The sequence below is a fragment of the Micropterus dolomieu genome, linkage group LG13 (assembly GCF_021292245.1).
Source record: "Micropterus dolomieu isolate WLL.071019.BEF.003 ecotype Adirondacks linkage group LG13, ASM2129224v1, whole genome shotgun sequence".
Taxonomy (NCBI): Eukaryota; Metazoa; Chordata; class Actinopteri; order Centrarchiformes; family Centrarchidae; genus Micropterus; species Micropterus dolomieu.
The window spans coordinates 4,944,100-4,966,295 of NC_060162.1; the positions used below are offsets into that span (position 1 = coordinate 4,944,100).

At 38.3% G+C, this 22,196-nt stretch overlaps 1 protein-coding gene across 1 annotated transcript in view; it reads left to right on the top strand.

Annotated features, from left to right (window-relative positions):
* lhx5 (LIM homeobox 5) overlaps positions 1–9,586 on the top strand; it is a 21,765-nt gene extending 12,179 nt beyond the window's left edge. The window contains exon 5 of the mRNA XM_046067108.1: positions 8,736–9,586. Coding sequence (XP_045923064.1) covers positions 8,736–9,085 — 350 coding nt within the window. The 3' untranslated portion in view covers positions 9,086–9,586. The remainder of the gene's footprint in view (positions 1–8,735) is intronic.
* The last annotated feature ends 12,610 nt before the right edge of the window (positions 9,587–22,196 follow it).

The following is a 22,196-nucleotide window of genomic DNA, read 5'->3' on the forward strand; positions in this document are numbered from 1 at the left end:
TACAGAGCACATGACAACACATACAGAGCACATAACAACACATACAGAGCACATAACAACAAATACAGAGCACATAACAACACATACAGAGCACATAAAAACAAATACAGAGCACATAACAACATATACAGAGCACATAACAACACATACAGAGCACATAAAAACACATACAGAGCACATAAAAACAAATACAGAGCACATAACAACATATACAGAGCACATAAAAACAAATACAGAGCACATAAAAACACATACAGAGCACATAACAACAAATACAGAGCACATAAAAACAAATACAGAGCACATAACAACACATACAGAGCACATAACAACAAATACAGAGCACATAACAACACATACAGAGCACATAACAACATATACAGAGCACAAAAAAACAAATACAGAGCACATAAAAACAAATACAGAGCACATGACAACACATACAGAGCACATAACAACACATACAGAGCACATAACAACAAATACAGAGCACATAACAACACATACAGAGCACATAAAAACAAATACAGAGCACATAACAACACATACAGAGCACATAAAAACAAATACAGAGCACATAACAACATATACAGAGCACATAACAACAAATACAGAGCACATAAAAACAAATACAGAGCACATAACAACATATACAGAGCACATAACAACATATACAGAGCACATAAAAACACATACAGAGCACATAAAAACACATACAGAGCACATAAAAACACATACAGAGCACATAACAACAAATACAGAGCACATAACAATCACATACAGAGCACATAACAACAAATACAGAGCACATAACAACATATACAGAGCACAAAAAAACAAATACAGAGCACATAAAAACAAATACAGAGCACATAAAAACAAATACAGAGCACATAACAACACATACAGAGCACATAAAAACAAATACAGAACGCAAAAAAACAAATACAGAGCACATAACAACACATACAGAGCACATAAAAACAAATACAGAACGCAAAAAAACAAATACAGACCCCATAACAACACATACAGAGCACATAAAAACAAATACAGAACGCAAAAAAACAAATACAGAGGACATAACAACAAATACAGAGCACATGACCATACTGATGTCTCCTATTTGTCAGAACAATATGACACACAAAAGATATCAGCATATAAGGACACACAATTAGAAAAAAAAAAACAACACAGAAGCACTGCTGCAAATTATGACATCATATTTGATTATCCAGTAACTACTGCTTTATGGCTTTGGGGAAGGAGTTGAGAGATATAATGTTCCTTAGTTTTGTGGGTATAGTGTTCCCAGGTATGTGCTGCTCGACAGGAGAAGGCTGACTGCCCAAAGGAAGTGTTTCTATAAATATTTTGCCTGCAAGTAAGTTTTCAATAATGATATGAATTTGATTTTTATCCAATGTTTTCAAAGCCTGAGGCCCCATCTACACTACTCTGTTATAGCTTAAAAACTGAGTTTTAAAACCAATACCATCTCCGTCCACACCAGCATTTTAGCTGAGCTGATCTCAGCCTACATTAAAATGACTGAAAACGCACATCTAGCAGCCGTTCACGTACACTGGGCATGCACGTGCTGGTGTAAACATGAAGCAGATTGTCTCTTCCGTAGTTACAAAAGATTTGACGAAAGAATAAAGTACTACAGACAAAGAATCACACCAGATTTTTTTTGCATGGACCAATAACGAGCTGGGACTGTTACTGAATGTAACACGGGAGTTTAAAGCGGCTGTGGCGGCGGAAAACAGACTGGGAGTTGTCGCAAAGTAAATACGCTGACATGCACAGTACAAGTGTAGGCAGATAAGTGTTATTTGCACAGTAGAGAATATTTTAATAAAAATACCAATGCAAAAACTCGCATCGTGTTTCTTATGAGACCACATCAGAGAGCAAGTCCTCCGTTTTTGCCCGTCTTCACTAAAACGTCCTCCGGAGTTTCAAAACGAAAAACAGGGTCGGCAGCATTTACATACTTCTCCATTTTAGGTCTTTGTTTTCGTCTTTTAAATCTGGACACTAACGTGCAGCTTCTTCCTGGACGCTGTGAGGTTTATATACTCCCTGGCTAAGAGCTCCTTTGTCCTTTGCTCTTTTGGACGGCACAAGGCACTTTAATGATGCTGTATGGTTTTAATTATGTGTTTATTATAGTTTTAGGTTATTTAAAATATGTTATAATAGTGTTTATCTTAAATTGTTATTTTTTCTGTACGCTACTGGACTGGGAAACGAATTTCGTTCCTTCCTGTCTGACATGGTAAATGACAATAAACTGAACTGAAACAAACAGAAGGAAATAGTGCATTAGTTGGGGACTATTTTCAGCGGTGGATGAATCCACATGTGGTGCTGTAGTGAGTTTTTGGGGCAGTAGGACTGTGTATGTGGGACTGAATCAGAATAAACTACAGTGTGTTCATAGTGATGAAGGAACATGTGACCCAATGCAGCAATGACGCTCACTGATGGGTTTAATAGTGACTGGACAAGAATGGAGCTCTATGGCTCAGAGGAAGAAGAGACACACACAGTGACAAAAAGAAAATTACAGATTCAGCTTTAATACTCTCTTTTTCATTTTCAGTTCCACTTCCTTTCCCAGAGAAGCTGCAGCAGGTGAGTGTTCCCATCGTGTCCTACAAGGATTGTAACGATGTCTACGGGATCATCACAAGCAACATGATGTGTGCCGGTCAGCCCCAGGGAGGAAAAGATTCCTGCCAGGTGAGTCTGTCTGCCAAACACTCCTCAATCAACTGATAACACACGTTTAAAGCTGCACTAATCAATAGATCTGTCGCTGGTTGCAGATGTGTTTATCCCCATCTGTATCCACGTTAGTCCCAGTCCCATGGTACCTTGGGGCTAAGTTGAAATCTCTCTCATGTCTGTTTGTCAAATACATTTTGCAGCATTTTGTATTTTATACACTGTGGTATTATTATTTACAGTGCCTTGCGAAAGTATTCGGCCCCCCTGGAACTTTGACCTTTTGCCACATTTCAGGCTTCAAACATAAAAATATAAAACTGTAATTTTTTGAGAAGAATCAACAACAAGTGGGACACAATTATGAAGTGGAACGAAATTTATTGGATATTTCAAACCTTTTTAACAAATAAAACACTGAAAAATTGGGCGTGAAAATTACAGTTTTATATCTTTATGTTTGAAGCCTGAAATGTGGCAAAAGGTCGAAAAGTTCAAGGGGGCCGAATACTTTCGCAAGGCACTGTAAAGGTTTCATATTAAACAAAATCTACTATTTCATATCTTTTGAACTTAAATATGTGTCCCCGGTGTGTCTAAAGACCCCAAACTATAAGCACAAACCATCCTCTCTCTTCTGCTCCTGCTCAGTCTTTCAGTTAACCTGTGTGCTAGCATGCCACCATGTGAATGGGGAGCACTGGCACCGATTTATTTCCATTTTCAAGTGTGTCTCAGAGAGAAGGTGCTTTAATGGTTATGAAGCAAGGTTTTTATCGTTAACGACTGAAATAACGAAAACTAGTTGTGAAAAAACATTGTCGTTACTGAAATAAAAATAAAAACAAGGCTTTACAAAAAAACAATAACTGACTTAAACTGTATTGTAGGTTTGCAAAACTACCTGAAATAAACTAAAATGAAAGCATAAATGTTTTTGTTTATATGTTTTATTTAAAATGGGTTGCAGGTAGTGGGGCACTGCCTTAGTGGTTTTCTTTTCATTGGATTGTTTTGTCTGGTTTAGTGCTCATCCTTGTGATGAACTTGCCCCTAGTATATCGACAGTGAGCTCCCAGGTAAACGTGTCTGCTGGTCATTATATTTACTGCATGTCAGCTAGTGTGTGTTTTGTGGGGTCATTGATATCTCAGCCAAACTGTCTCTTTGTGACATGGTGCAGCGGCAAAGACTAAAACTAACACTGAATCTACATACATATATATACACATATATATATATATATATATATATATATATATATATATATATATATATATGTGTGTGTGTGTGTGTGTATGTATGTGCACACAACCTTTAAAATTGTACTTAAGTACAATTACCTAATTATAGTTACTCTCCACCACTGTTTGCTGGTGATATAACTGACATGTCTGATCTCCGCAGGGGGATTCAGGCGGCCCGATGGTGAGAAAAACTGGCGCTCAGTGGGTCCAGGGTGGAGTTGTGAGTTTTGGATATCACTGTGCCCTGCCCCAAACCCCAGGAGTCTACACCCGAGTATCCGAGTATCAGTCCTGGATCAACAAACAGATCAGCAGCAACAAGCCGGGCTTCGTCTTGTCTGGAACCGCTCACCTGGTTTCCCTCTCGGTTCCTTTGCTGCTGTCCATCTTATATGTTCCCTTCTCCCTCTTTGTCCTTTCATAGGAAGTTTAATTGAAGTACTTTTAACTCATATGCAGAATTTTCACTTTAGTGGAAACGTTACAATAAGTAGAAAACTTATTGGAGTCGACCATCTTTGACGTGCTAAAATTTAACAATTAAATTATATGTATGAAGCCTGGAGTGTCATTCTAAGCTTTTCAATGTTTAATTATAAGCAGTTAATAAAATTAAACCTTTTAAAAAGCAATTAATGACTTTAATTAATGCTTTAAACTTAAAGCAAAAAAATACAACAAAAGATAATTAAACTGACCAGTTAATGACTCTATTTACTTATTTTGTATTTAATGATACATTTATAATTGAAATGCAATTGCAAAATTCATTTTAAAAGGCTTGTAAATTGAACTAATTGAACAATATATAATCTCACAGTTTATTTGTTTCCTTTCTTTAATATTTAGTTTCTATTTTTGTGATCGTTTAGATTTACAGTCTTTAAAAGAAAGATCTGTGAGCACCTTAAAATGAATGTTATTTTACTAAACAAATTAAGTGTAAGGTTGTAATATGTTTGGCTGACACATTAGTAAAAATAATATTAAATTTGAAAGCCTTAATATTCTATATTAAAATTAAATTATTAATTCACAATTTAAAGACAGAATGAAATAGCATTATTAAATCAATGTTCTATTCTTTTTACACTGCATCATTTAAATATTATTTTAACAAATCAATTTAACAATGTTGATCAATTTAACTTTGTTAAAATGTAACTTTGTTGAAGTCTTGGATTTATTAACATGGTTGTGATTAAACACTGAAAGTTTATAATTACTCCAGACTCCCATCAAAATCTATTAAAGTCAATACTGATCAAATATATAAACAATAATGGTTCTTTCTTCAGTTTGTACGTGATTTATTTCTGTAAGTTTGTATTTTCTGTATTTATGAACTCAAATAACGTTTTCTCTGATGTTGAATATCAGAACTTTAAAAACTTGAACGTGGCGATGTGGCAGGAACGACGATGACTACATGTTGCTTTTATTCATTTGTTATTAATTCATTCCTGTAATTAATGCCTTCACTTTTTTCACACTGAGCACCTGCAACTGCGATTTACTTTTTAAGGAGAGGGTACATGAACAGACAGGATTTATAGCAGAGCTGTGTAACTGGATCACATTGTACAGGTGTTATATATACTATTACTGTATATAATATACTATTACTATATTCTGAAATATGCGTGTTATGTCAGACTCCTTTAATACCTACACCTCCATGCTGCTCTCTTATTATATGTTACCAGACAGACCCCTTGTTTCTACCTACAGAACATGTTCATATAAGGATGATAACCGTTTAAGGATAAAAGGAGAGGGTCTTAAGTAAGTTGAGGATACCATGAACTGTGTGTAAACTGTGAGAATTTGACTGTAATTTGCTGGTCTGCTTCCCAGCTGTAACAATAAAATCTTGGGTTGGACTCGGGCGCGTTCAGTGTTCTTTCTTTCTTTCTTTCTTTTGTGCATCGGCACTTATCACAACCTGCCGGTACTCGGAGTAGACGGAGTAGGGAAGAGATCAGGTGCTGATACACATGCCAACATGTGAATGGGAAGCTGTGGTCACAGAGCTGACAAATGAATGCTGGTAACCATGGACAGTTGTAAAACATTAAAGAAGTGTTACAACCCACCCCACCCCTGTCAGCCACTGTTTAGCAAGCTTTTTTGGCATAGTGATTTGAAATAATGAGGGTAAAAATGCATCACATGTTGCCTATGAAACTACATTTTTATCTGATATAAGTCAAACAATTTTATCTGCAATAGTATGGATACTAAACAAAATATAGTCTTGGTCAAAAAATGACTTTCTCACCTCAAAATCTGTTTTTACGCTATATATTCTGAATGTAACTGTTTCCAACCACCATGCCTGATCGGGGATGAAGTAGGAAAATACTGAAACGATCACATGACTCCTGCTTAAAGTCACCAATGACCTTTTAATGTCTGCTGATGAAGGCATGTGCTCAGTCCTGGTACTCCTGGACCTTAGCGCTGCTTTTGACACCATTGATCACAACATCATGTTAGACAGACTGAGGCACTGGGTGGGGATCTCTGGTACTGCTCTAGAATGGTTTTCATCCTACCTGTCAAATAGGAAGTTTTGTGTGTCTGTAAACAACTATGTCTCTTCGTTCTGTCCAGTTAAATATGGTGTGCCTCAGGGGTCGGTCTTAGGACCCATTTTGTTTTCCTTGTATCTGCTTCCCCATTAACACATTATTCAGAGACATGGTATTTCTTTTCATATTTATGCTGATGACACACAAATATACTTGCCCATCAGATCCACAGACCCTGGAATGCTGATTTCACTTAACAACTGCCTTTGTGAAGTTAAAAAATGGATGTCAAATAATTTCCTCTAGCTGAACTCAGACAAAACAGAAATCCTGGTCATTGGGTCTCAGCAGATGGCAAATCAAATACTGCCATCTTCTGGTTCCCTAGTAAATCACATTAAGCCTGTGGCAAAGAACCTTGGTGTTTGGTTTGATAGTAATTTAAATTTCGAGCAGCACACCACAAAGCTTGTTCAATCATGTTTTTATCAACTTAGAAATATAGCAAAAATTCGATCTATGTTAACTTTTAAGGACACCGAGACCATTTTACATGCCTTCATCTCATCACCCCTGGATTATTGCAACAGCCTTTTCACCTGTTTAACCCAAAAATCCATTGATCGACTCTCAGAACTCAGCTGCCAGGCTTTTAACCAGAACAAAGAAATATGACCACATTACTCCTATTTTAGCTTCATTACACTGGCTCCCAGTATGTTTTAGAATTGACTTTAAAATGTTATTGATCACTTTTAAAGCTCTTCATGGCCTCTCGCCTTGTTATATTTCTGACCTTTTAGTACCATACGCACCAGCACGTACCTTGAGATCCTCGGGCAGAGGTCTGTTGTCTGTTCCAGAGTCTCGACTGAAAACTAAAGGGGACAGAGCGTTTGCTGTCAGGGCCCCGAGGCTCTGGAACAGCCTGCCCGAGGAAATCAGGTCGGCTGAGTCAGTGAACTCTTTTAAATCCCTTCTTAAAACATACTTTTATAGGAGAGCTTTTCCCGATCTTATTTGACTTTATTTTATCCCTTTTATTTTATTCTATTTTACTTATTTTTTATTTGTCTTAAATGTGTATTTTGGTCTTTTCAATGTTTTCTTGCTTGTATTGTTGTCTTTTTGCACTTGTTGAAGCACTTTGTAACTTGTTTTTGAAAAGTGCTCTACAAATAAAGATTATTATTATATTATTATTTTCATCTCTGCAAAGATGAAAACACAGTGGGAAAAACCTGTCTCTACCAAGACTAATTTGACTTATGTGGAAAGCTTTTGATGATCCAACATTGTAATTGTGGATAAAAACACAGCAGCAACATGATCTCAAGGTGAAACCATGAGCTAACAAGGTGCTAGTTAACGCAGCATGAACAGGACACCACTGTGGAGAAAAATGCAATTAAAGGGGAGAAATTCAGGTGTCCAGAGAGGCAACAATGCCTGATTTAAAGCAAAAAAAAAGCAAAAGTTCTACACATTGTCTGGTTCCAGCTTCTGAGCTGCTTTACTTTGGTTTATATTCTTAAATGTTAGACGGACTGTTGGTCAGACAAAACATGCAATGTAAAGATGTCACATTGGCCTTTTGTAAATTGTGATGGGCCTATTGCACTATTGTCTGATGTTTTATAGAACAAACAATTAATGGTTTACCCAGGAAAACAATTGCCGGATTTATTGATAATGAAAATAATCGTTAGTTGCAGCCCCAGCTGGATTGCATGCTGCAAATAACGGAGTGTGGTCTGTGTAGTTCAGGAAATAGCCACAGCCTAGTGAAATAGAGAGAGGGATGTTGCTTGAAGCTGCATCAGACATGTGGGAGGGAGATGCAGCCGCCAGGACCTGGCAGGGCTGCAGGGAGGCTAGAATCTCATTTTGGAGTTTCTCATCCAAATCCAGAACTTTCAGCAGGGAATCCATCGAGGCGCACGCATCGCTGCGAGCTGAATGAGTGAGGGAGATGAATGCAGTGTGTAAAAGGCGAGAGAACTGAGGTGGAGAGGTGTGGAGTTGTTTATACACTCAAATGAGGCTGTTGGAGACCGGTTGGTTGGAAATTGGACATGATCAATTTCACCACTTAGGCAGAGGTGGAGGTGTGTATGAAACTGCACACTGCTGTGGTGAACTGTGAATATTTGTCATGTGTATTCCAAGTCTTGGGTAGAAAGTCTAACTTCATGTGTTCTCCTGTTTACAGAATACCAAGGTGACTATTATGGACCAGGAAGCAACTATGACTTCTTCCCCCACGGCCCTCCATCCTCGCAGGCTCAGTCTCCAGCTGAGTCCCCCTACATGCTGGGCTCTGGACCGGGACCCATGGAAGGATCAGGCCACCACCCTTCAGACGACCAAAGGTTCACGGACATGATCTCCCACGCGGAAACCCCGAGTCCGGAGCCGGGCTTACCGAGCTCCTTGCAGCCTGTCCCGGGGGAGGCTTACGGGGGTGGACCCAGTCCTCCTTTTTCCTTGGCAAGTAACTCCAGCTACAGCGCTCCTATGTCCCACCAAGGCCAGGAGATGGGAGAAACCACAGCCTGGTAAAGGACAAATCACAGAGACCATTCCTGGGCTGAATGTCAGCCTAGTTAATTCAGGAGATGAACTGAAAAAACCCCACATTGTGGAGTGTAAAGTACAGCTGAAATTTCTATGGAGGACTTTTTAAAATCATGGACTGATTTTCACAACTGATGAACTGATGGACACGGAAAAGGAATCAAGAATGGGGACAGCTTGCAGGAAAAAAAAGTAATGTGTGCTGCCCAGTAGACACTCCAAAGCATATCCCTTCCTGGATTACTGGACTTGAATTATTTAAAAAAAAAAATAAAAAAAATTGCGATTCCACCCAGCAAAAATGCTTCTTGCCTTCCCCTTGATGTTAACGAAGGTATATTTTAATGCTCTAGGAACACATTAGAGAGAAAAGCCAAAGGGGTCATCTTTAGTTATCTTAATTTCTCACCACATTTTTTTTTAAACATTGCTTTAAAGCAATTTTGTTTTTTCATTCTGTTGCTCTATACCTTTCCCTTTTGCTAAGTTGCCACTCTACCCTCAATAAAAAGACAAAGGACCAGGTTTTAATACATGCTTTAATGTTCATATACAAACACGTATGTGGCAGTCAAGACACAATATATTTAGTCAAAAACGCTGCTTTAAACACTCTCCACTATAAGACAATATGTCAAGGATGCTTCTTGATATAAAATGCACACACACACATACACACAACTCTAGCATTGACTTTTTGTAGCACACATCTCAGCTATAAGTCCTTTAATGTACAAAAAGTGTTCTTCATCATAGCTCAAAAGAAGGATGTCTATACCGTTATTCAAAACACGTACACAATTATACAGATACTCACTCAAGCGCTCGCACACACACACACACACATACACACACACACACACAAACATCTCACACCCATCCAGCCGGTCCTGATAGTTCTGCTCTGCAGACTGCTTCACCTGACCTTCCTTTTGTTACTGTCCCTTTTAAAAAACATGTTTTAATGGAAATGATTTTCAAAAGAACATTGAACCCATAATGGAGAATCTCCTTCAACAGCTGAGGTCTCCTTCCTCTAAAGAGAGAAAACAAAAGAGGGGGTAGACAACATCTGTGACATTACCACTGTCTGCTCTGAAGCACTCATTGCCATCTAGTGGCCTTAAAACACACAGAATTAAAAATCAGCTCAAAGCAGCAGAGTCCGACTGTGTGTATATGAACATCTTTGTACAGCAGAGGACAAATTCTTTGTTTTTTCCTAAATAATCCCAGAAGATAATTCTGCAGTTTCAGGGCCAAGCGTCATTATGGCTCCTACTTGAACAGTCAGCTTTTGTGGAACTACACGAAGGGAAACAACATTTTCATCTCTCCTTATAAATCTGCTTCTGAAAGAAGACAACCTAAGTTAGCTGATGTTATTTTATCCCATACAAAACCTTCTAATTCTTAATTTCAGATCCATTCAGTTCTGTATCATCATACACAACATGTCTTACACAAAACACATCAATAACTTGTAATGCTGTTTGTCCTCAATGAGTTAACCTGAAATATTGTTTTAAGATAATTTGCGTTTCCTTTGAACATTGTATAAGATCTAGAGAGAATGTGTCTTATTTCTGACGTATTGAGATATTCTTGGATACAAAAGTGAATGTGTATGTATGTGTGCTTCTGTGTGTGTGACTGAGTGCTTGGGGGTGTGCGTATGCTTGCTCATGTGCGTTCGTGCGTGCGTATGCATTTAAGGGGGGGAGAGGGGCAAGGCTGTATTATTTCTATGTAAATAGCACTGGTAATAAAACCTTCTCTTACAACTTGAAGAACTGGCTTCCTTCTTAAACATCATCACACAGTGTTTCTTCTGTTTTCTTCTCTGTAGTTGTGGGAAGTAAAAAAATCCATTCTATGCTATACTTTCTACTGCATTTTAGAAGAAAATTGTTTTCTACCCGACTACATTTATGTGACAGATATAGTCAGCCTATGCTTACTTTACAGATTCATATTTTAAAAACAAAACATAAAATTCTAAAATATGAAGTTATAAAACAAACTACTAAACAGTAAATAAATTATTAAATTGCTCATTCTCAACTAACATTTAATTGCTGTACTACCCTTTAATAAGGCACGTTTTATATTTCTTATTAAAGTGTTTATGAGTTAAAGAGTTTCTGAGTTTTAACTACAGTTATGACTTTATTGATATTTATTAAATTATTTATTATAGATCAATCATTTATATTTTCATGGTCAAATTTTAGTCTTCTGGACTGTAAAAAATAACTTTGGCTAGCGCTTCCTCCTTTGTAAAATCCATTCCATATTCAGTAATAAGCACTTTATTTTACTACTTATATTAAATTTATGTTTTGGCCACTTGGTGGCAGCAAAAAGCAGAAAACACAACTTTAACGTCTTAGCTTCTAAAGCTGGTCTGACAACTGTGCTAGCAAACAGCTGCCTGTTTATACTTCCAGCAGACTCAGAGCACCATAAGCCTTCATTTGGAGTTGTGTTGGCAATTGCAAATCCAAATTGTATTCCAGTTTGCTCCCCACAAACCCTGAGGTAAATATCCGGCTAGTTAGTTAGTAGTTCTCAGCTATGGAGGTTATGAGGTTTGGGCAGGTAGCTTAAAGAGGATTTATCAGAACTAAATCTGTATGTGTTACTGTATCCATCTAAAATGTAGCATCAGCAAAAAAACCATTTTAACACTGCAAACAGAAGTGGAGTCAGGGTTATTTCTGAGGCCCGCAGGCACAGACCCTGACCTGAAATTCCTTTGTTGTATGAAACCGACTTCAGACCAGTGCCTTTGGGCAGGCCTGATCCTCACCGGGTCCCCATGACCCTCCACCTCCTCATCCCCTTATCCTCCTCTTTATCCCCTCCTCTTGCTCCACATCCCCTCCTCTCGCTGTGGGGCCAGGTGGGTAGACGGTGGCCCAGGTCTGCAGTAATTTTCCTCTTGACTGGTTTTAATGTAAAGGGTAATGTGAGAGAAGACAGGCAGACATTATGTGTGTATATATACATAGATTCTCACACACACACACACACACACACACACACACACACACTGAGGCGGATGTGGTCTTCAGCATCCACCAGTCCATTACCAAGGAGCTCTACATCCTCTTTATTTATTTCTTCTTTGCTCCCTCTGTTTACTCTCTAGAGTATTTTCCTCAACTCTGCTTTTTATTACTCCATCTCCTCAGCTGGGTTTCTCCAGCAGAGCGACACACACACACACACACACACACACACACACACACAAACACACACACACAAACACATACACACAAACGGAAACTTGCACTTGGACTTGAGCACCAGTAAACCTCTACGAAACACCCTCAGTAACCTTCACCTTCCTTTCACCTAGTAGCATCTGGTTATCACTCACACACACATAAAGGTGCACACTCACACTTATGCAGCCTCTGTATCACGCACACACACACACACACACACAACACACACACACACACACACACAATCCCATTAACATCAGTACTTTTGTAATGGATGTGTTTGTGGTGCTGCTGTGGGAGAGAGGAGAGACCTGGAGAAGCTGTTATAAATCACTCGCTTGTTCCCCCTCCCCCCTAACACACACACACACACACACACACACACAGGCCCTCTATTGGCATCACTACATGGGGCTCCCATTCAAACACACTCTCTCCATCTCACACACATACATACGTGCAGAGCCGTTTTCTCCCCCTCCCACTCTCTTTACCGCCTGGGGTGGGGAAATCCTATTACCCTATGAAGAGGAGGAACACATCATTAATTACACTCACATACTCCTTTACACACACAAACATGTCTATATGCCAGGCTCAATTGCAACACACACGCACTCACTTAGAGTAGATCACAGCTACTCATTCTCACACAAAACTCTTATTTTCAGCTGTATCATGCTGTCATGCTGCAATATTTTTGTATATTTCTCTGCCAGCTGCGACTTGACAGGTGACATTAGAGCTGAGCTGGTTTATCTGATGCCACACATACCTGTACACACACACACACACAAACACACAAACACACACACATTTATATACACACAAACACAGACCTCTGCTTCAGCGAGAAATATGTCAGAATGCGTGAGAGAGCAAAGTTACGATCGCCGAGAGAGATTTCAGGCAACATGGACAGGCAGATCAGAGACTGTCAGAGTGTCACCCTCAGATTTATCCATAGCCTCAACAGCCTTTTCAAGGTTTACTAGATAGATGGATGCCATAAAGTGATACATGCACACTATAAAATGAATGAAGGAGAAGTAAGCCATGCATAGCCAGGCTGTCAGAGTGACAGTTTATGCACCCAGGTGGGCACACATTAAGTCATGGCTGTCCAGGCAAAAATGGAACAACTGACTTCATTTCAGTGAAGGGACACAAATTTTCAACAGTACAGGTTTTGATGATCCTGAACAATGAGTTGCTTCATTTATTGCATATGGAAATCTTTATTTCAGTCATTAAAACACAAGTGAGAGAAAAAATAAACAGCTTAAACAGCTACAAAATAATGGGTAAATGTAAAAAACAGAGTGGAACAATGAACTCGCTCCCTCTAAGCCTACTATGCTTACCCTTATCTCATTTCATTTTTTAAAAATTTCTACAAGTTACACTGTCCAGAAAATAAATAAAAAAATACACAAGCATATACACAGTAATGTGTCATATTCATATGCAGTTTAAATGCATGTGTCAACACATGTGCACATTGATTCACATGTGGATGCTGGTATGTTGTACACAGAGTGGTATTTATGAATTGTATTCAAATTCCCTTTAATCAGCAAGATTGTTCCATAGGATAATAGAGAAAATATATCCTATATAAGCATCCCATGATAAAAATATGTAAAAAGATAAATATATTGCCATTACATTTATTCATTTAGCTGACGCTTTTATCCAAAGCAACTTACAAATGCTATCGGTCGCACGTCTCTGGAACAACTAGGGGTTAAGTGTCTTGTTCAGGGACACATTGGTGGACATGTCACAGTGGGAAACTGAACCTGGGTCTCTCACACCAAAGATATGCGTCTTATCCACTGTCCAATCACTACCCCCATACTGAAGAGCACTGAATTTAAAAACAAGGATTAATATTCTGTGTATAGATATGATCCATGTCAGTGGTAGAAATTACTCCAATTTTATGTTTACAAATATCTTTTTTTAAAACCTATTTTGTATCACTTTCTTTTCACCTCAAAGGTTTCTTTCATTTTCAGTCAACACATGTCAAGCTTGCACAACCTGGGGCAACCTGAAACCAGGGAGTGGAGTGTCTGAAGTAAAGACAAAAGATAAAGCAGTGTTTCAAAAGAATTTGTGCTAGGCCTCCCTCTAACACACAGCGCCATCAAGTGGATTCAGACTGCCACTGTACAGACACTGAGCAGGGCTCACATACCGAGAAGAAGGAGCTGCTGAGTTGAAAGACAACAATAGGAGCCAAGATCTGTATCTAATGAAGACATCCACTCATGAATTTTGGTATCAAGGCCAGGGGATGAAAGAAAAGAATACAAAATAAAAGGAAAGTTTTATTCAGTCAAAAGAACCATGATGTCACATTTATGGCTCATTTGAAAGGGCTTTTCAAATTAAAGACCTGTATGTTTTTGGAGGGGGGAGCCTGGGATCTTTTCTTTGTTGTTAAATAGGTTACCGTGCATTCAGAGAGCAAGACATTTTATCTTTTCAATATCCAACGGTTTAGCCACAATCTAAGTAGAAAGATACAACAGGATGTCACACCAACATTCCTTCAAAATACATGTCAGCATGTTGGCAGTTAATGGAGGGATATTTCTGAATGGGACTTTCTTTAATGGACTATTATCAGCTATGACAACACTATCAAGTGAAATAGTCTCTACAGAAAGAAACAGGTCTGCATCAAATGACATGTTACAGCAAACAGATCCTAATAATAGGCTGTATCTTGTTAAGAGAATTTATTGTACTTTATTTATGGAGTATTGTGCTGAAACCTATGTATTATTGTTGATATTGGACAAAATGTTATTAATGATTGTATTATTATTGTTACATATCCCTGTTTGAATAATTTAATAAAGTATATTTAAAAAGCAAACAAATATCAGTTCACACAATCTCTGTAGTCAGATAAACAATAATAGGTCACTGTTATAAATATGAGGTGTAATGCACAATGAGCTCTTAAAAGAATAGTTTAGATTTTAGGAAATATGCTCATTCACTTTCTTGCTGGGAGTTAGATGAGAAGATTAATACCACTTTCATTTTCATTTTTTCACATAAAAACTGGAAACAGGGGAAACAGCTTTCTTTTACAGATGTATTTCTTTTTTCATGAGACTCCTTTGACTCCACACTCCACTGCTAAAAAAAGATCTTGTAACACTGACACCGTGGGGATTTGAAGGGAAGTGGAGACTCCAGGATGCTATTTGTAGTGATTAACTAAACAAGCTATAACCATAGACTGTATTCTGTACTCTGTGGTTATAGATTGTATACTGTAGTTATAGTATAGTATAGTTTTAACTATATACTACAGTTTATTAGCTATAACAAACAAACAAAAAAGGTTGCCTGCAGCAGCTTCCGTAGTTTGACTGGACCTTTTTATCTCTCCCCTTGTTTCCTGTCTACCCCGATCAACTTTCCAATGAAGGCAAAAAATAACAGACATTTGGCTCTCCTAGAGTTCAGGCATCATGGGCCCACAGAGAAGCCTGCAACTCTTACACAAACATCTGGACATAATTTTTAAACAATTCAACACGTAAAAAAACATGTAAATGCCACTACATTTTCTTTGTTGTTACAACTAACCCAGACTGTTGCAACAGCTTAAAGTTAAAACATTAGCAGTAACAACTTGCATTAAAGATATTTACATAGACACACAATAAACTTTAATTTTGATGTGTTTAACTGCAATGCTATAACAAAAATAAACAACAACCTCAAAAAAGTTTATTTTCTTCTAAATTTGGCTATGCATTCCACAAGGTGCTACTTTTACTTTTACAGTACTTACCCTAAGTGTAATAAGGACTAAACTGAGAATGTGCAGAGTGAATCATGTGATTCATAACTTGTTCCTGATTGGAGAAATTGTATGTGTTACAACTGACCGGTGTTACATCCCTGGTCTCCCCTACACAAGTGGTTTATACGGAAAAGATAAAAGCACAATCAGTGGTAATTTTGTGACCGCTTTTAGAAGTTGATTTTTCTTTCTAGTACAATATTATAACTTTTAACAGGCTCATTGTTAAACTGGCAGGTAATAAATGTTGGTAAAAAGATTTTATATTCATTTAAATATCACAGTACAAATATATACAATTTCTTGACATGGTCAAAAATGGTCTATAAAATATTCCATATACAAAACAATTCTGTTAACACCTTGATCAAATTAATAAACAACATGGTCATCTACTAAAGAGTAAACCACTGCTTTCTCTGTGCCTGTATGCTCAGATCTTGTGAGTCTGAGGACACGATAGTCCATGTAATTAATTCTACAGTATATGCAAGTGCCTCATGAGCACAGGTGGTCAGGGACTTAGGACTGGGGGGACAAAGGGGACTGAGTATGCAGGGCCCTCATGTGAAGAGTACCCACAAAGATACCAGCATGAATAGCCATAGATGCGGGGAGTGAATGTATATGTACAGGGCAGGGCCGGCACTGACAATGTTGGAGCGCTAGGCGAGATTTTAAATTGGCGCCCCCACCACCACGCCCAATCCTAAAAGTTCACTACAGTGGTTGGGGTCATCACTACTCTATCGACAGCAATTGTTATAAACGTTCAGCACCCAAACTCACAATTTTTAGATGAACAGCCAAGTCAGTAATCATGGTCAATAATGAATAAGTGTGATCAGCATACTTGTCAACCTCCACATCATAGCCTAAATTGGGAGACCAAACCTATGTGTCCCTCCATATACTGTGTGTCAACCCAGAGACTGTTTTCTTCTCTTGGGTAGATTTCTTGAAATGCAAGAGCATTTGTTTAGTGTCAGTGTCAGAGGGGACATAAATAAAGAGGAGGGTCTGGGGGTCCTCCCTCTGCAAATTTTAAGCATTGAAGACTTAATTTCTTGCATTCTGGTGAAAATTTCTGCACCAACTTTTTCTGCCTCAATTTATGGTGGAAAAGTCTTAATTTATGTGAAGGGAAACACAAAATTCAGGCAGCAGGTGACAATTGAAAATCTAAAAAATTAATAGAATATAATGCAGTAAGGCTTTCAGGCACTCTGTAGCCATTGCTTTTAAATAGCCTATGTTTGATTATTACTATTTGATAATCCCTTCTGAGTCAGCACACATGCAGGCATGATTCAGTCTTCCCTCCTCTTTTGTGTCTTTTGTTTGGGAATGTGCATGTGGCACCTATTCACCTCGAATAAGTTAATTTTAATATAAGTTATAAATTCCTGGACTTTAATAGCTCCTGTCTTTCAGAAGGTTTCCATCTCATGTTCAAAACATGCACATTATTAGCACATTAAGAATCTCTCCCAAATATCTGTTCTCTGTCATGTCGAAAAAAAGTTGTAACATTACGAGACTGACCTCAATATTTAATTAGAATTCAGAATATGTTTTAGGTCTACCTGTGCTATACTCTGCTGTGCATTAGGCTACTTATTGCTCTGCTGGAATCATCCCCTATAGACCGTTTGGGACTGCACGTTGCATGTGAAATCGAAACCAACTGGAAAACACTCACCTCAAATCCACACGCACGGTACACGATACCGTAAGCATATCACAGTGCCAAACAGAGCAAGGCTGCGCCTCAGGTTGTTCACACAAGGACACAACTTGTCACAACTGTCTGGAGGTGCACTTAATTTCCATCACAGCATATGCCGGTGTCGCAGCAGCTGGGCAGAGTTGATTTGCGCAGAGTCAAAAACCTTCTCTGGCGGCGCCCCCTGACATTTTGCGCCATAGGTAACCGCCTAGGTCATGCCCTATGCCACGGGCTGACCCAGGTACACGGTGCAGGGTTTTGTGCTACGCCCCTGCAGGTGGTGTTTGACCCCATCTTTCTAGTTCAATATGTAACCTGTGTGATGATAAGCAGCAAATGTAATTCTCAAATGATCTTTGTAGAGTCTTTCCGAGGTGGACAATTTATTCAGAATCTAGTACTTAAATCATACTAACATTGTCTCTTGTTTTCTTTAAACTTGACAAAACCAAATGAAAAGAAATTTGAGCAAAGGTCCAAAATATTCTTACAAGAATAGAAATATGAAGAAACAGAAGACTAGACACAGTATTAAGATTAAGATTAGGTTTAAACACTAGCTTCTACTTTCTTACAGAATAGATTTTAAAGTGCTGCCGCTAGTCTAAGAATCCCTCAGGGCCAAAATCCATTTCTGATCTCTTTGAGTAGGGCTCTTAGAGCTTGACGAAGCAGCCAACCAAACAGGAAGAAGCTACTTTTAGCTACTGTGCTGAACACAGATGAAGCCCACATCCGGATGGTTTAAAATATGCCCCAACTCTGGCCACAGACACATCTAAATGAAAAACTCTTTACTCTTTAACGTTTTTCCAATCTATTCTCTTTATATGTCATGCCATTTTATGTATTTTATTTGATTTTATGTATTCTTTAAATATAATTTTATTCTATGTCATGTCATGTGGTGTACATTGAACACTTCCCTTTTATGCCTAAACCTCTGTCTTCTCTTATTATAGCAGCCTCTTCCTCCTTGTCGAGAAACCAGTTCACCTGCAATTATCCCATGATTATTCCACTGCTTCTGCATATCACAAATGCTGTACAGTTTAGTAAATTAGATTAAACACATGGCTGTTACATTCAAATACCCACATGGCAACTTAATAGCAAAAACCATCTTGTTATTATGAGCGATGGGGTCCAAGATCACAAAATGTTCTGCCAAATTTACAGAAAGCTCTGGTTTGGTCACATGAGATGTCTTTTGTTTCGTCTGCGCTTTTCTCACTTGTTTGAAGATAATAAATGGGATATTATGTACTTGCTGGCACAGCCAAGGGTCCAGGAAGCTTATCTTGGCTGATTTAAAAATGGATCCACAATTATGCTCCTTGTGACTGCAAAAGTTAATGTGTTAATGTGTTAATGTGTTGCATTAAAACCAAAGCAGCTGATCCAGAACAACCGTATGAGCTTTACGTTACTCTGCAAAGACAATCAGAGGACACTCTACAGTAGCTTGTCAAGCTTTACAGGCTTTACCAGTCATGCTACATGTGCCGTCTGTGTCTGTGTCTTCACAATGAACATTAGCATTGCTCCTGTGCTCAAAGCGTAGCAATGCAGCTCAGCTAGAAACTTGACACCTGTGAGACACGTGATTTGTGAGAGGCCACCAAGAACTATTTAAGGCTTTTGGAATGACTCACCTTTTCTCCTTTTCTACACCACCAATGGTCTGTGCATCTCTGAGTCTCTGACTGGCAAACAGCTTATTAAACATCTTATTGCCTGGTAGACTTTTTATTGCAACTCGTGCATCAAGGCCTTATCGCTCACCAACAGTAGAGAAGAATGAGGAAAACCAACTTCTGTTGATAGAATAGAAATTTGATTGCTATCAATAAAAAAACTGCTGTTACAGAGCAAGATAAAGTAGAGAGGAAGTGCAAGTTTAACACCCAGAATTCAACTATGTACATTATCTGGACAAGGGGGTGGGCGATGGCGCAATGTAAGACACACGCCTTTAGCGTGAGAGACCTGGGTTCACTTCCCACGCTAGGACCCTTCCACCATTGTGTCCCTGAGCAAGACACGTAATCCCTAGTTGCTCTAGAGGCTTGTATAGCAATTGTAAGTTGCTTTGAATAAATGTAATGTAAATGTAAAGAAACAAACATAGAGTTCAACATCAAAACATTTCTTCACCTTTGCTCCACGTAGACAGCTTAGTTGTGTAAGTTACATATTATAACATACAAGAAAATAGTGATATTTTTGGTATATACTGTTGCTGCGTTTAAGACAAGACACAGAATAAGAAGTTGTGTATTGTGTATGAGACTTCAATTCGCCAGCAGACAGCAGTACGCTGTAGCAGTTAAGGGCAACCCTGACATAACAGTGTGGTTTTGTGAGAGAGGTCCATCTAAATGTCAACTGAGGAAGACTGAAGTGCTGCCTTTAAAGAAGCAACATCTAAAATGTCACAGCCGGAGTCCATTACCAAGAACTCTTGTGTCACTCTTTGTCAAAACCTACAAATGAAAAAAGTCTAATTTTATCATCAAACACTGTAAGTATTTTTTGATTCATTACAATAAGTTAAAAAGTCATTATTAGCATTTACTGAAAGCTATTTAAAAAAAATGTTTTTAATCTATTTTAAAGTAAGTCTACCATTTGCCTAAACTCTGCCGCAAAGACACCTGGAAGTGAAAAAACATCCAAAAATTAAATCTTTCACAACACCACATCTTAAAAATCATTTCATACAGATGCTGAACGGTACATTTGTCACGCTTTGTCAAAGCGTTAGAACATGTTGGGTACACAGAGGCGTAGTGTTCTCATGACACACCACCACACACGTACACAAGCCGGAACAGGCCCTAAAATTAATAATTTACTGAAACCTAACCCCCCCCCAGGACTCCATCTGTTCAGTAACTAAGCTGCTTGTAGTGGTGAGGAGGAAAGACAAAGCTCCAAAATCCAAGAGTTAATTTAGTGGTCATTTTACAACACAAGGGTGTATAATGAAATTACTTTATGTTATCTGACTTGCAGAAGTATGCAATAGCACTCATGCAGAAAATGTATGCTGTACACTTGTCAGTCAGTGTCTAGAAATAAGACACAACAGATGAGAAGATAAATGATCATTGGGGACGATTAAATATTTCAAGTAGAGCTGCAACGATTAATCCCTCAGTCTTCAACTATTAATTGAATTCTCTTTCCAGCTTGTGAAAGTAATGTAATGTAAATATTTTCTTGCTTCTTAACTCCTTTATGACTGAATATCTTTGGGTTGTGGACAATCCATCCTTGGCTTAGGGAAACACTGATCAACATTTTTCACCATTTTATGACATTTAATAGACTAAAAAACAAATTGATTAATTGATCGGTTATTCAACAGATTAGTCAACAATGAAAATAATCGTTTGTTGCATCCCTGGTTTCATGCTGCAGTTATGTTATCAATAAAAAAATGAAGATTAGTATCCTGTACAGCACAAATTGTAACAGATCGTACGTCTACAATGGAAACATTTTGGCAAGTTCATCATTCCTGGCTCTTACACACCTTCTGGATACAGGAATCTTTTGTCAGAAAGAAATTCTTCGAGTTCTTGACATGATCAGGATGTACATGCCCTGAGAGGCTGTTCTGTTCTGTAGATTCAGAGAGTGTTCAGTGGATGCAGAAAAAGTTGACTTAAGCTGCACAAACAAGTTTCCATGTTGTGCAGTCATTTTATAATCTTGCCCAGTGGTCACAAAGAGCCCCTTTAGACTTTTTATGGTCTGATGTTGCAGATTCCAAATGTGTTTTTACTTATTGGTTCACTGGGCAGAATGAGGCATATGCAGTGTTTGACACTAGAAGGCTGTTTTCACATTCATCTGCTGAAAGTTTAAAGTTTCTCTGTGGTTTCATTAAATATTAGAGATATGCCTAGCGCTGCAGACTGATCTGATCTTCATCTAAGTTACAACAATAGACAAACACAGTCTGCTTGAACTAATACCACACAAACTATTTTATGTTTTCATGTTTTTAACGAACACAGTATGCATGTAATCATTAACAGTGCAAGGTGGTGAAAGTATGTGAACACCTAGTCAAATTACTTCTCCAAAAGCGAATGCAAGTCAGGAGTCAGCCAACCTGGAGTCCGATCAATGAGACAAGATTGGAGGTGTTGGTAGCTATAAACACATCACACTTGTGTGCCCTGCCCTATAAAAAAACACGCACCAATTCATGTGAACCATGAACCTCAACCTCAAACAAAAGAGCACTCAGAAGACCTAAGGTTAAGGTTAATGGTTGACTTGCAT